At 44.2% G+C, this 14,421-nt stretch overlaps 1 protein-coding gene across 1 annotated transcript in view; it reads right to left on the bottom strand.

The window, feature by feature from the left end:
• Nucleotides 1-10,427: 10,427 nt before the first annotated feature.
• The window catches only part of LOC106808845, a 23,259-nt gene continuing 19,265 nt past the window's right edge, over nucleotides 10,428-14,421 (bottom strand). Inside the window, exons 16-17 of the mRNA XM_014811732.1 lie at nucleotides 13,120-14,419; nucleotides 10,428-12,797 (exon numbers count right to left, since the gene is read on the bottom strand). Of these exons, the coding sequence (XP_014667218.1) occupies nucleotides 12,697-12,797; nucleotides 13,120-14,419 (1,401 nt within the window). The 3' untranslated portion in view covers nucleotides 10,428-12,696. The remainder of the gene's footprint in view (nucleotides 12,798-13,119; nucleotides 14,420-14,421) is intronic.

The raw sequence follows: 14,421 nt of genomic DNA, 5'->3' as shown, positions 1-14,421 counted from the left end.
GTTATGAAATAGGGCATTATTATATATGTCAATAAACATTTTGATCATTATTTCCCTTTTAATAAATACACGGTGAATAGTAATTGTACTGTGTTATCATCCAATATATTCAATCGGTTTATTCTATATATATATGCGCACTTTGGAATTATTTGTAAATTTCAATCTATGTTAAACGACGCAGGTTATAAATTACATTAGCTTTCATTACCTGCTGTTTCGTTAACATTATTGAGTCAGTTCTGCGATCCCGCTTTCCTTTTTGCTATTTAGGTAGTAGACGTTTGTATTACAAGGCCAATATAGCTAGGGGTGGTGGATTGAAGGGGTCACTTGCCCCCAACAGAAAAACGTAGATACTATCAGCTTGGCAGGCTTTCATTTTAAGGCGCGATCCGCAGCTCGAAATAGAGCCGCCTCGGACACCGCGCACGCATAAATTTCGTGCCATGGTGCGTGCACATCGCGCCTCAGTAAAAGTGGTTTGAAATCGCGCACCAAAAGTCTGGTGTATTATGTTGAAATAGCGCTCCATTTTACAGGGATGAGAATCTCCGGCGGATCGCCGCGAAATCCGCCGATTTCACAGTCCCAGGATCGATTTTTGTGAAACGTCTAAATCGGCGTTGAGCAAGAAAATTTTTAGGGGGGTTGAATGTAAAATTTCCATTGTACAGTTCCAACAGCCTACTAACAGTACCTTGATTTTAATAACATTGTAATATCGTTTCGCTTTACGAATATTAGTACACGGCTTAGTTTCACTGGTTTGAGATTTGTCAGCGTGTGGGCCAGTGTGTGGCGTTTAATTTGGACGCTGCAAGTTTGTGTGTGTGTGTGTGTATGCCCGCGTGTTGGCTGATACGCAAGGCGTATATATAGTACGCGATCGATCGATCGTGTACATCAAAGCGCCGCGTCACGCGTGGCCTGAGCTAGTTTCCCTGGTCATAGAGTTGTCAATGTTTGGCGAATGGATCGCGAGCCCCTTGACTGGAGTTATCTATTCTAGGCCCAATTGCGTAGTTTCAGTAGCCAACGAGAATGCAGCTTGCCATACACCCTTCGTCGTAATCTTAAAACAATGGCAGACTTTTAAGGGTGTGATTTTTGTGAGCTCTCGATCATGCTCTTTAAGGGTGTGATTATGGAAACGTGAACAGTCCCCCCTATGTGTTCTAGGGGAGTCATTAGTAGTCCTCCTGTACTTTTTCAAATCTGAAAGCCTGCATTGTCAATAGCGCATTGCAGTGGCATCACAATGGGGGTGCGGGGCTGCGGAACGCACTATGTGACACTATCAGACGGGGTGATTTTAATTTTGCTAGTTTGTTTATTGTCACTACTATTTCCAATTAACATTCAGTGATATACGGGAATTACGATTTAACGAGTAACATTAGTAGCAAAAAACATTACTAGGATTCTGTATGGTCCTTGATATGGGAGGAGGTCAATGGGGGTGACACGGATGAGTTACCGCACCGTCGTGACACCAACCCTAGTGATGCGCTCGGCGCATTGGCCCATGGTTAGCTGCCTCATAACCTCATACAGGGTTCATAGTAGTAAGACACATGTTGAAATAAGGACTTATAAGACTTTCTGGAGGCCAAAATTAAGACGTTTTTTACGTTGGATTTCTGATAGCCCACCGACTATTCATATTATATATACAACAATCTCTTACTGCTAAGTCGAGAACAGAGTCGATAAAAATTAAGGACTATTAAGTACTTTTCTAAAGATTTTTTACAGCAAAAAATTAAGTACTAATAAGGGCCCTTATTTTATTTTTGGCTAAAATAAGTACTTATATAGACTTTGTGAAGCGCCGCGTACGTAGTACCCTGCTCATAGTGATTACCCCAGTAGATCAGGCTTATGCAACTGGGGCGAATATATCTACTATAATACAAAGCATAGCCCGAATGATTGTCTTATATACTAGGCACGTGTTATAATATAATATATAGTATATATTATATATATATATAAGGTTACAAACCGTTATCCATTGCGGAAATGAAACTTGTTTGCTATATTCCGTTTGTCTCGCAGATGGCGTCAACAAGCATAATTGGAGAACACGACGTTTCGTGCTGCTTACTGCAACACTCTTCGTCAGGTGATTGCGGCGATGCGTTGGCGAGTGAGGGTATATATAGACCCTCGGTTGGATTCAGCGGTAACAAACTGCTGCTCTTATTCACTGTTGTTTGTCGCAGCGCAGCAAGGGCAGATGAGCATTTCGACCGGCATTTACAGGTGATTATAGCTCAGGGGTCATTGTCGTATCAGGTCTTACAGATTATGTACCGAGGTACATGATATGTTACCAAAGTGTATCCAGACTTGTACTACAGAAGTGTACCCTAACACTAACGCTAACCCTAATCCCTAACCCTAACATACCTCATATAAGAAGTGGCGGAGAGTGCGACATGCGCTCACCTGACGGCAGGTGTTCTGCATGCTAAACTCACTGGCCAAACGAATCAAGAGCACCCTCCATCGCGCCTGCGTTCGCTCACCCTCGCCTCGGTTGTTCTCTCTCATTCTTGTCTCTTTTCGCCTCTCGAATAAATCGCTCTTGCTTCTCTCCCTCCAGCGCGCTTCTCTCTTCTCTCTGCTGCTTGCTCTCTCTTCCCTTCAGACGCTCTCGTCTCTCCCTCTCTCTTCTCTCGTCTGCTCACACTCACTCTCCCTCGTTGTCTCTCTCTTTCTTTGTCTTTTGTCTTCTTCTCTCTTTCTCTCTCCCTCTCTCTCACGCTTCTTCTCTCTTCATATTTCTTCTCTCTCTCTTTGCGTCGCGCTGGGATCTCTCTCTGCTTTTCTCTCTCTCTCGGTCTCTTCTCTCTCGTCTCTCGCCTCTCAGCTCTATCACTACTCTTCTCCTTCTCATCTCTCTCTCACTCTCTCTCTCTCGCTCTTGGTTACCTCTCTCTCTCTCTTGTGGCGCAGTATGGATGGGAAGGGAGGAGATCCTCTCTCTCTCTCTCTTCCTCTCTCTCGGCGCACTGCCTCTTCTTCTGCAAACTCTCTTCCGCCCTCGCTCTCATCGTGCGGCCCTCTCTCTCAATTTCTGTCTTTTCTCGAGCAGTAGCGCTGCCGGAGCGAGGCTGTGCCGACTGATTGTCCTATACAGATGTCTGATTGTCTATCCAGAACTCGATTGTCTGATGGTCTTTCTCCAAGCCCTAGCAAGACCGTTTCGTCGGAGGGCTACAAGTGTAACGTTTTTATATGAAACTTCACATAAATGTTTATCAGCTAATATGTTAATTCGGGTGCACTCCGCTAGCCCATGTTTATAACTATTGTTAACTCGGTTTTACCCCAGCAGCGGCTAGCGATGGTAGACAACTTATGAAAAATTGCTCATAAAAAGCTGCTTGTCCGGCGGACAAGCTACCCGACAGATCTACTTTGTCGCTCCGTGGAAATGGACAAGTACGGACAAACGGATAGCCCTTATTTTCGAACACTGGAATGTATCAGGAACTTTCTCGAAGAAATGTTTGTTGGGATGCGCGTTATGAGAAGTTGCCACGAGATGGCGCGTGACGTTTGAATGTCTTAAGAATTAAAGATGGAAGGCTTCCATCCAAAGTACGTAGTATAGCCAACAACTATTCGCAAGAACAGAATAGGTAAGCACTCATCATTTACCTACGCAAGCCTACAGGCTGAATAGAGAGCTGGCCACCTGTAAACTTAATTAACACAGGCAAAAACACACAGTACTATCACAACCACATGCACTGGCAGTGGCCGACTGGCAGTGGCTAATAAATTAAGTTAGGCATGTAACACACTGAACAGTACAGAATGCCATAGAAATTATAACGATTTAAAGAGGCATAACCCTTCTTCAAAGCAAATTAGCTTTGAACATTTTCACTGTGACATTGTAGCGCTCATTACATCCAGGCATGTATATAGATTCTACTTAGTAATACCCGCTCGCCAGGAATCAAACATAAACAAATCATGTCTTAACGCCTCCTCTTGAGGGTCAAAAGGTTATCAAGACACTTACTCTCGCATGTCAGCTGGAAAGCACATTTCTGGTCCTTTCAATAAAACCAATAAAATGGCTAGGTCACGGCTGTAACAAAAAGTTTTTCAATCACTACCGTCAGACGCATGTACTCAGAAAAATGTCTAAAATCTGCCCTGTGCCCCATTGACTTTGACGCTCCGCAATTTCGGCATAGCAGTGATGGCTTTTCCTACCATGATGCTATAACAACCGCCTATCAACGAGACCCTGGTCGAGGCCAGTTTAGATTTGTGCCGCAATTCTGCATTTCTCCCGTATCACTTATAAAGTTAACCTGTCTACTGTCAGGCAGAATTTCGGAGGCACCAGCAAGTAGTATACTTGTGTGTTATTTGTACAAAAATAAAATGTATGAAACATACAATTAGCGTTTCCTGTTTACTTTTCAATGCTTATATACCTCTTATTACTCCCTAATTTGCCGGTGCATTCGATGTAACAACGCTCGATACAACAACAACGCGCCAATGCATTCGAAAATACTTGCGTGGCGCGGCAGACGCAGGCTAGCCGATTATGCGAACATTTGTGGTAAACGAGGGGGCATTGAGCCAAAATTATTGTGCAAGCCATGGAAATTTCCTTGTAAACTAACGCGGAGTTTCTCATATATCTCTTTCTGGCCTTTTTCTCTTTCGTTTTCCTATCCGGATGCCACTGGTACTGGTCCGCACGCATTGTTTATCGTTTATTGATCTAAGCCTCTGATCTAAGTCTGAAGGGGATGTCACAAACATTTTTGTTGGCAGTACATTTAAAAAACCAAATAACTTCGGCAGTTTATAAATTAATAATTTTTTCCAAACATAATACACATGAACATATATTATTTTATTTTTCTTATAATTGTATATTCTTATATAGGCCAATAGTTAAGCAACACAAATCAAAACAGAAACTGTTTGGGCACCACTTGTGCACGGCATACACAAAATCACGAATGACATCGATCCAAGCAACCAGTACAGCAACAGAGAGGACGCCAGTAATATGTAAAATAGTGTTAGACAACACTAAATTCAAATCGTCAAGAACCTTTTTGCAAATTAACACACGTAACAAACATTTTTTATGCAGCGTGAGAGTTTGAGGATATATTTAGTAACGTTAGTACTAACTTTGATGCAAAAAATTACAAAAATTTAACGGTTCACTAAATATTTTTTTTAATAATTTCTGGAGATTCCCGTGACGTAGACACTTTAAGGAGGGAATGTTCCCGCCTTCTTTCACGACCTCTTGCACGCTTTGACCTTTGACCCCCAGCTTTGAGCATCAAAAAACTCGTTTTTGATTACCGCCCCACGACCGCAGAATATCGTGACGCGTACGTCGAGGCGGTTAAGATTTGTGGCCCAACTGTTGACGCACGCACGGACGGACGGACGTCATGGCCGATTCTACAAGTGCATCTGAGCTAATATGCAAATGAGCTAAAAATATATACATAATACTAAACAACAATAACAACTACTCGGGTACATATCTGAGTTACTGATAGACAACGACCCCATCTAGCGTGATTATAGGCGAAATAGAGTAGAGAAACAATTAAAGGAAAATAGGGCCCATCATTGATTATGCAAAATTGTGACGAATGCTACAGTAACTGGCACCTTGTGTAGTTAATAAGTAATTACCTTATAGGCAACGCTTACTTAGTTTGTCCAATATCACTGCTGGTTACTAAGAAAGTCTAATTGAAAACCCAGTCCCAAGAAATCAGTTTTGACTGACTTGTTTACAAGTTTCGAAACCGCATACGGCGAAACGGGCGTGATACAGATTTATAGTGCACCAAGACATTTTCGCGACGCATGTCACCTTACGCCAAACGTAACTGTATACTAAGCAGTAGCTCCTGATTGTAATGAACGTGGAAATGCACGTACGAATCACGGACGCTGCGTGATAATGAAGTGGCTGTGCTGGGGCCCAACACCTATGGGGGGATCGCGACTAACCCACGGCCACAGACTTAAACATGGAAAGCAGACGGCACTAACGCGTATTTACGTAATATTGGTCAACCGAATACACCTGTGTCCGAAATTGAAGACATTGGGTAGCCCGTTCATTCGGCCACCCACGGTTATTTACTTGTGCTCAATACCGAGAATTACACCCAGAGATAGCATTCTACTAGGCTCACTAGTCCGTTATAAGCAATCCCGGGACAAACAATTCTCTTGAGGCAACACCCGTACAAACATGTGACGTCATCCTAACCGAATTCGAGCTATTTTGCTTGGCAACGAATTTAGCGTTGGCGCCAGATACAATTTAGGCGGATTTTCATTAGACATTTCTAGTAATTAGCAGTGATATTGCAAACTAATACGTGTTTTGGCTAATAAGTAATGTACTTATTAACTAGTGATGTCAACGATCATCAGATTATACTCGATCATCGTTGAAGCAGTGGCTGCAAAATCCAAGCGCTGTTATCAAAATCCATAAATCGATTTCATCAAAAAAAATTCATTTTTAACAAATACACTGTTATTATAGCACACAGTAGTAAACAGTGCAAATACAAACAGTAAGACAGGGGCTAAACTAAAGCACAATACCTGCAACCACGTACATGCGGGCACGACGTTACGCATACGCAGGCATTCACACCCCGATCACCGATTGTAACCGATCATCGGTTACTTGGGTCCAACGATGATTGTACTACGAAATTACAACCAATTGACAAACACTATTATAACTAACAAGGTGGCCAGTTACTGTAGCATTCGTCAAATTTGCATAATAATGCGCATGGGTCTATTATGGCGCTTAAGACTTTGGTACAATTTCGTGTGTATTTACCATTAATTTTTATTGAGACGTTCCAAGTGCGCTGTGGTTATGCGCTTATGAAGTTATGTTGTAATACTATTACTAGTAATAACTATAGAGTTATAACTATATTTAGTTATAAGCTATTTAGCTAAATGTCTTAATGATGTAGTAAGCGGTCATCGACATGTTTACCAGTAATTCACTAATTGGTCGTTTAGACACTCAGCAAGAGGCCTCTTAGTCTTGATAACTTTTAGTAAGTTTCACTAGTCATAGATTTCACTCTATTATAAGTTCTTCAATATATATAACTCATGACTTTTGAAGACTATTATGGTACTACGATGTTACGAAGACGTCACCATTTCATTTAGAATGTAAACAAACATGTCCACGCATTTCACGAACAAAATGAATTGAATTTTACACAAGGGAGTATTGATGCGCCACTTCGACACTCCGAAACACGCGCACGCTCCCGAAACTCCAGAGTTTANCCCCCCCCCCCACAGAAAAACGTAGATACTATCACATTGTCAATAGCGCATTGCAGTGGCATCACAATGGGGGTGCGGTTGACGCGGAACGCACTATATGTGACACCATCAGAGGGGGTGATTTTCATTTTGCTAGTTGTTTATGTCACTACTATTTCTATTACATTCCGCGATATACGAGAAATACGATTTACGAGTAACATTAGTACAAAAAACATTACTAAGGATTCTGTATGGTCTGGTATGGGAGGAGGTCCATGGGGTGACTAACTAATACGTGTTTGGCTATAAGGTAATGTACTTATTAACTACACAAGGTGCCAGTTACTGTAGCATTCGTCAACTTTGCATAATCAATGGCCATGGGTCTATTATGCCTTTAAGACTTTGGTACATTTCGTGTGTATTTACCATTAATTTTTTTATTGAGACGTTCCAAGTGCCTGTGGGTTATGCCTTATGAAGTTATGGTTGTAATACTATTACTAGTATAACTATAAGTTATAACTTATATTAGTTATAACTATTTAGCTAATGTCTAATGTCTAATGATGTACGGTAATGACATGTTTAACAGTAATTGGTCGTTTAGACACTCAGCCAAGAAGGCACTCTAGTCTTGATAACTTTTAGTAAGTTTCACATAGTCATAGATTTCACTCTTATTATAGTCTTCAATATATATACTCATGGACTTTGAAGACTATTATGGTACTACGATGTTACGAAGACGCACATTTACATTTAGAATGTAAACAAACATGTCCACGCATTCGAACAAAATGAAATTGAATTTTACACAAGGGAGATATTGCATGCTCACTTCGAAACTCCGAACACGCGCACTCGAAACTCCAAGTTTACTCGTTCCAAAATTAACCACTTTTTTGCTGGCGGCGCCACCGTCCAATGGCACTGGAAATTTATTAAAATATGATTATTTTTTACACTAGATGGCGCCAAAGAGTCATATTTGAAATTTCCCAGTGCCATTGGACGGTGGCGCCGCCAGCGAAAAAGCGGTCAATTTTGGAACGAGTAAACTTGGAGTTTCGAGTGCGCGTGTTCGGAGTTTCGAAGTGAGCATGCAATATCTCCCTTGTGTAAAATTCGAAGACGAATAGCGTTAGCAGACCGGGGTTAGCAAATGGGAAAATGTTCGTTGTTTCTCATTATGGTCATTTTGAATTTCATGTTGGTTAAGCATATATGTTTAATTTCAACACATTGTGAGCCCATTGATAATGGTGTGTACCCTTGTCATTGAGCAGACGTCAGTGAAAACAAGGGATGTACAGCATACTACTTGAAGTTGTAGGCTACTACTACTACTAGTAGTACTACTAGTGCTCAAGGGGTCGTTGTCGTAACAGGTACTACAGATATGTACCCGAGGTACATATATGTATACACAAAGTGTACCAGACTTGTACTACAGAAGTGTACCCTAACCCTAACCCTAACCCTAACCCTAACCCTAACCCTAAACATACCTCCTATAAAAATATAAACATAATACTAAACAACCTAAAACTACCTCGGGTACATATCTGTAGTAGTAGTACTAGTAGTAGTACCTGTTACGACAACGACCCTTCGTGCACTACTAGTGGCATTGCCAGGACTCCTCATCAAGTTCTTGATTATTTATATATCGTCCATTGGAATAAACGTCTTCACGTCGTAAAATCATTAAAGATTGCTAGGGCGTAAACCTAAAAGTCAAACAGAAAATCCACAGTGACAATCAATGTCAATTATTTATTTATTGATCTCTTTTATTCATTTGGTATACTATTAATGCAATTTGTATTATTTATTATAATTATGATACATATATACCGTAATACGTACGGTATGTACTCCTATCAGTATCAGTGTCAGTAGTACCAAGTAGTGGTACTAGTAGACAGCTGTTACTATATTTCTGTAACTAACTGTATATGGGTACACACGTGTGCCGTCCACAGAATCTATTTCTATTTCTGTGGTGCCGTCAGAGGTTGATATTAATATGGTAACAATAATTATCGTAACCTCATAACGATTAGTCTTTGAAGGCCAGGGTACCTTAGAAGTTAGAACAGAATATACAGTACACGTATAAAATGTATACACTGTTCTCAGCAAGGGACTACCCGTAGATAGAAAGACAAAGTTGATCAAATTGATACTGTGAATCAGTGTGATAGATCAACACGTGTGTAGTTGTGATTGCAGAGGAACTTTCAATTTTATAATTAAACACTAATAAGGGAATTTCCAATATTGAATGATTAAAACTAATAAGCTAAAATTAAAGGCATCCTTTGAATACATACAGCATGTATCTGTCGAAAAACAGTGATAATTGGCCAAGATATTATTGAGATAATCTGTTAATTGAGTACTAGTACTACGAATTATGCATGGGCTCCAATAATTTTTAAATAAGAGCGCAAGGACACAATATAACTAGGTATAATCTTCACCTGATCGTGATAAATTTAATTAAAGGTTAATATAAGTTTTACATGAAGAAAGTGGATACGAAAGAGCCAATTAAATTGAGTCAAACAACCTCGGAAATATCATGATAGTTTTTGGATTCCCGGCCTTTTCGCAATTTAATTCTGAATGGCATCTAAATGCCGGCACCCACTGGAGATAGTGCAGTGTACAACAAGTCGTACTTAGCTAGTGGGGTAAGGGTCGTATATATAGTTGCCCACCAGTACAGTATATTATAGTGTCATGCAGGGGTGAATAATTCATTTTTCACTATTAATTTAATTAGTTAATTATATAATATATTCACTATTAATTTTTCATTATTCACCCTTGATATTATGCATGGTTAATAGCCAATAGCAAACTTCCCACAATCAACTAGCCAAAACACAACCCTCACACGGTTTTGACCCCAGGCCAAAATGAGTTGGGTACGACCTTGCCATAGTATTAGTTGGGAATTTCACCGTGTCCAATTCATTTAAATTTTTACACTATATAAAGAATGGAAGTGACAAGCACACACATGTACCGTGTAGTCTACAAAATCCGCCGAATACAGATAAAGAACACAGTAGAGATGCGATGTTAGAAAAACCAGTTTATTTTAATGGCAATTACCGCCGGCGGAGAACATTCGAGTACAAAATCAGTCCGCGCGACCCCCGGGGGTCAAGGGCAACGACGAAGGTCAATAGCCGAGGTCATTGTATCCTTCCCAGAGACGTTTACTTTTTCCACAGAACGTTGAGAATTCCGCCAATTATTTCAATTTTAGACCATAGCGATTCGCATGAGGAATTTCGTTAATTTCGTCGACTGTGTGAACCCTACGACGCGGTCTCGGTGATTCGTCCACAACAACGTCTCAGAATGCTTCTGTTCAAGCTGGCTCCTACGCTATCTACCCCGCTATACCCTCACCCGTAGCCATCGCCACACGACCGAGTGACGAGGGGCAACCGCTGACGTCACCGACGACGTGTCCACCGTTGGTGACACCAGAGCGGCACCACTCCCACACCATGTGGTTAACAGACCGGCGGCCAGACCGTGAACAAGATGGCGTCATTTGTTACTACTCTCGCGCTAGCCCACACACACACACTCTCCGACAATCTCAAGATTTTTTTTGAGAAGATTTTTAAGTCTTCTCCGTAAAGATTTTAAACGCTGCTTACTCTGATATTAGTATATCGCTGCAAAAAAAGATTTTAGGCACGCGCACGTAGATATATAGAGCCGTACTATCGGCGAAATTTTTTATAAAGAATTTTAGGCCTCGTTTGTACAGAATGTGATAATCCAGGGGCACCTTCACTATCCCCCAAACACCACGATAAAAACTTTCTATAAAGTCGAAAACACTTTTGGGCGCAGGAGCACACGTGACTCCGAAATTTTAGAGTAAAATATTTTAGTTCGTAATACACGCCGTTTACCTATGACACATAATTTTAGTAGACATTTTATGATGCTCCCCTCATTTGGGTGCTCAAAACTTTTATATAGAGAACCATTTTAGTAAATTTTAATCAAATATCACTATGATAGGCATCTTTTATATAGTTTAATACTATAAAACAAAACATAAAAAAGAGGAAACTCGATAAGTCTAACAAAATACCATTCTCGCGCACCTTATCACGTCACACGAAAAACGTAAAACAAAAGTGCATGCAATGGTTCGGTGCTTGTTAACATAACTCGCGCCATCTTGGAACGACACCGACCGTCGCTACGGCAACGCAACGGGCCAGGCGCTATTTATTGCTCAACCTTCGGCCGCCGAAATTTCGAGCACCAAAACATTTCGTTGAGCGCGAGGCTCTCTTCCCCCATTAATCTCTAAAATTTTACAAATACTTTTTTATTAAATCGTAAACTCCGTCGGCATTGGGTGGGCGGCACTCCCGAATGCGACGACACGCCCACGTAGGGGGGGCGGGGGCAGGGGCAAGTGCGCGGATCGTGAAATGCCACCAGTGGTGACGGTAACATGATCACGACTTGTCGTCGTGATTCCCTGACACAAACACACACACACCTCTTCCACCAATTGCCGATCCACCTCCGCTAAAGGCAGATACGCTACGAAAAATAAGGATTGCATTTTAATCATATAAAAATCACAGTTAGGATCGATCGTGGCAATCCTAACGCCTCACCCGCGCACTCCCCCCTCGCCCACCTCCTCCTCGGGTTATAAACCCCCCTCGGGTAATAAATACGTCAAATCAACCCAAACCATTCAGACCTATATGTGCAAAGGGGGAATATTTAAAAAAACAAATGGTTATTTTTACTAAAAAGTAAACAAAATAAGAGTCCCTCCAACGCGTGTCCGTCGAAGAAAATCAGACGGGGTTACGTTGCCGCGGAAACGTAACGCACGTCGATTCGTCGTCCCAATCCCGAAGGTCTGGGTGGAGGGAAAAAAATCTTTTCATCCACATCTAAGCTATATTTACCATTAATAACAATAATAATAATAATAGTAATAATAGAGAAGGGGTATCAGTAATGTGACCTCGTGCATTACCCCTCCCGGAAAAAATCAGTATCGCCACCCCGCCTCGCCCGCCCCCACGCATCGTGCAGCAGCGACGAGCTCACGGGCAGTCGCGGCAAGAAATCGTAAAAAGAAAAAAGAGCATCCGAGACGGCGACGCACGGCGCGCTCCCCGAGCATGGAACGAGATCATCGTGCGCCGACGTTCCGTGTCTCTGTTCCGTGTATGTGTTCAGTGTCTCTCTGTTCCGTGTCTCTGTTCCGTGTCTCTGTTCTGCGTCTCTCTGTTCCGTGTCCGTCTTAGCTCCACGCAGCATGGCTCCTCGCGTCAACGCGTCTCAATCGTGTTGCGGACTCGGAGTCTCCGGCTGTGCTTCCACGAGCGCCGGCGTGCACGTCACTACATCAGGTGGCGCCACTGCTGCGTCCGACGCTGCATCTGAAATGATAACAGGTACAGACTAAAGTAACGATGCCCATTAAAAAGGAAGAAGGAGAAGAAGCAGGAGAAGACGAGGAAGAAGAAAAAGGAGGCGGAGATAAAATCTAGGAGAAACCTGCCTGTCTGCCTGCCCACCCCCTGCCAACCTGGCTGCCTGCCTGCCTCACGCCCACCTGTCTGCCTGCCTTCCGCCCACCTGTCAGTCTGCCTGCGGACTTACCTTCAATAAAAAAACACCCTCTCCCTGCACAAAACTTCACCATCGACGTGCGACGCCTTGAGTCTACCAATCTACGAAAGTACGAGGACTTCGGCTTACCCTCATCCTCGCCACCGTGCCCAGTGGCGTCCTCTTGCGCCGGTTCGCCGCAGGGAGCAGCCGCTGTCAACGTCTCCCCCTGGTGGCGGTCGTCCGAAGCTTCCGGCAAGGCGGCGTCTGGTGCTGCCACCTGCCGGCAGTCGGACGATCCGCCGTCGTCTGTCCGCTCGGGCGTCGGTTGGCACTCGTCGTCGTCGTCGTCGGTTGCCGACGGCAACGACGTCTCTTCCGCGACGACGTTCGGTTGACCGCCGCCGGACGCGCCGGCAACGTCCGAGGATGCCAGCCGACCTTCATCTCCGACGGTGGAGAGGGGGAGAGCCGTAGCAGAAGAGGACGAGGAAGAGGAGGTCTCCTCCGTGGCAGACGCCGTCGCCGTGGCGTCGCGACAGTCGGCGCCCTCTGGCAGACATCCCGGGAGCTCAGCAGGGGGCGCCGCCGAGGTCGCGTCGTCCAGCGAGAGGGCGCTGGCGGCGGCGACGGAAGAAGACTCTCCGTCCCTCGCGGCGTTTCCGGAAGGAAGCTCCGTCCGCCTCCCTCCCTCTTCTCCTCCGCCATTACCCGCCTCTTCCGACTCATCCTGCCTGGTAGATAGCGCCACCGCTGCTCCGTCTGGATTCCGATCGCATTCCGGCATCGCGGCGGATTCGCTCGATTCTGGAATTCCTCCGTCGCAGAATCCGCCTTCGTCGGCTCCAGGTGGTGCTGTCATCTGCTCGGCGCGGTCGTCCACCGGGAACGGTGGCGCCACCCAGCTTCCCTCCTCGCCCGTCGGCCAGGCGTTCGAGTTAGTGGGAGGGGCCTCCTCTTTTACTGCAGGTTCCTCCTTTGCCGTGGATTCCTCTTCCACTAAGAGTTTCTCCTCCGCCGTGGGTTCCTGTTCTAGGACGACCTCCTCTTTCACCAGGGCCTCCTCCTCCTTAGCCAGTATGTCCTCATCTTTAGCCAGGATCTCCTCTTCCTCCTCTTCCGCTGGTTGCTCCTTCGCCGTGACCTCCTCCTCTCTGTCCTCGGCCGCGGGTTCCTCCGTTGCTAGGGCTTCCTCCTCCTCTGCCGCTGGTTCCTCTTCCTTCACCAGGGCTTCCTCCTCTTCCGCCGCAGGTTCCTCCTCCTTCGCTTCTGGTTCCTCTTCCTTCACCAGGGCTTCCTCCTCTTCCGCCGCAGGTTCCTCCTCCTTCGCTTCTGGTTCCTCTTCCTTCACCAGGGCTTCCTCCTCTTCCGCCGCAGGTTCCTCCTCCTTCGCTTCTGGTTCCTCTTCCTTCACCAGGGCTTCCTCCTCTTCCGCCGCAGGTTCCTCCTCCT

This window comes from Priapulus caudatus, unplaced genomic scaffold (genome assembly GCF_000485595.1).
Source record: "Priapulus caudatus unplaced genomic scaffold, Priapulus_caudatus-5.0.1 Scaffold309, whole genome shotgun sequence".
NCBI lineage: Eukaryota > Metazoa > Priapulida > Priapulimorpha > Priapulimorphida > Priapulidae > Priapulus > Priapulus caudatus.
Note: the sequence above shows the minus strand (reverse complement) of the source record. Positions and strands in the feature narration are given on the sequence as shown.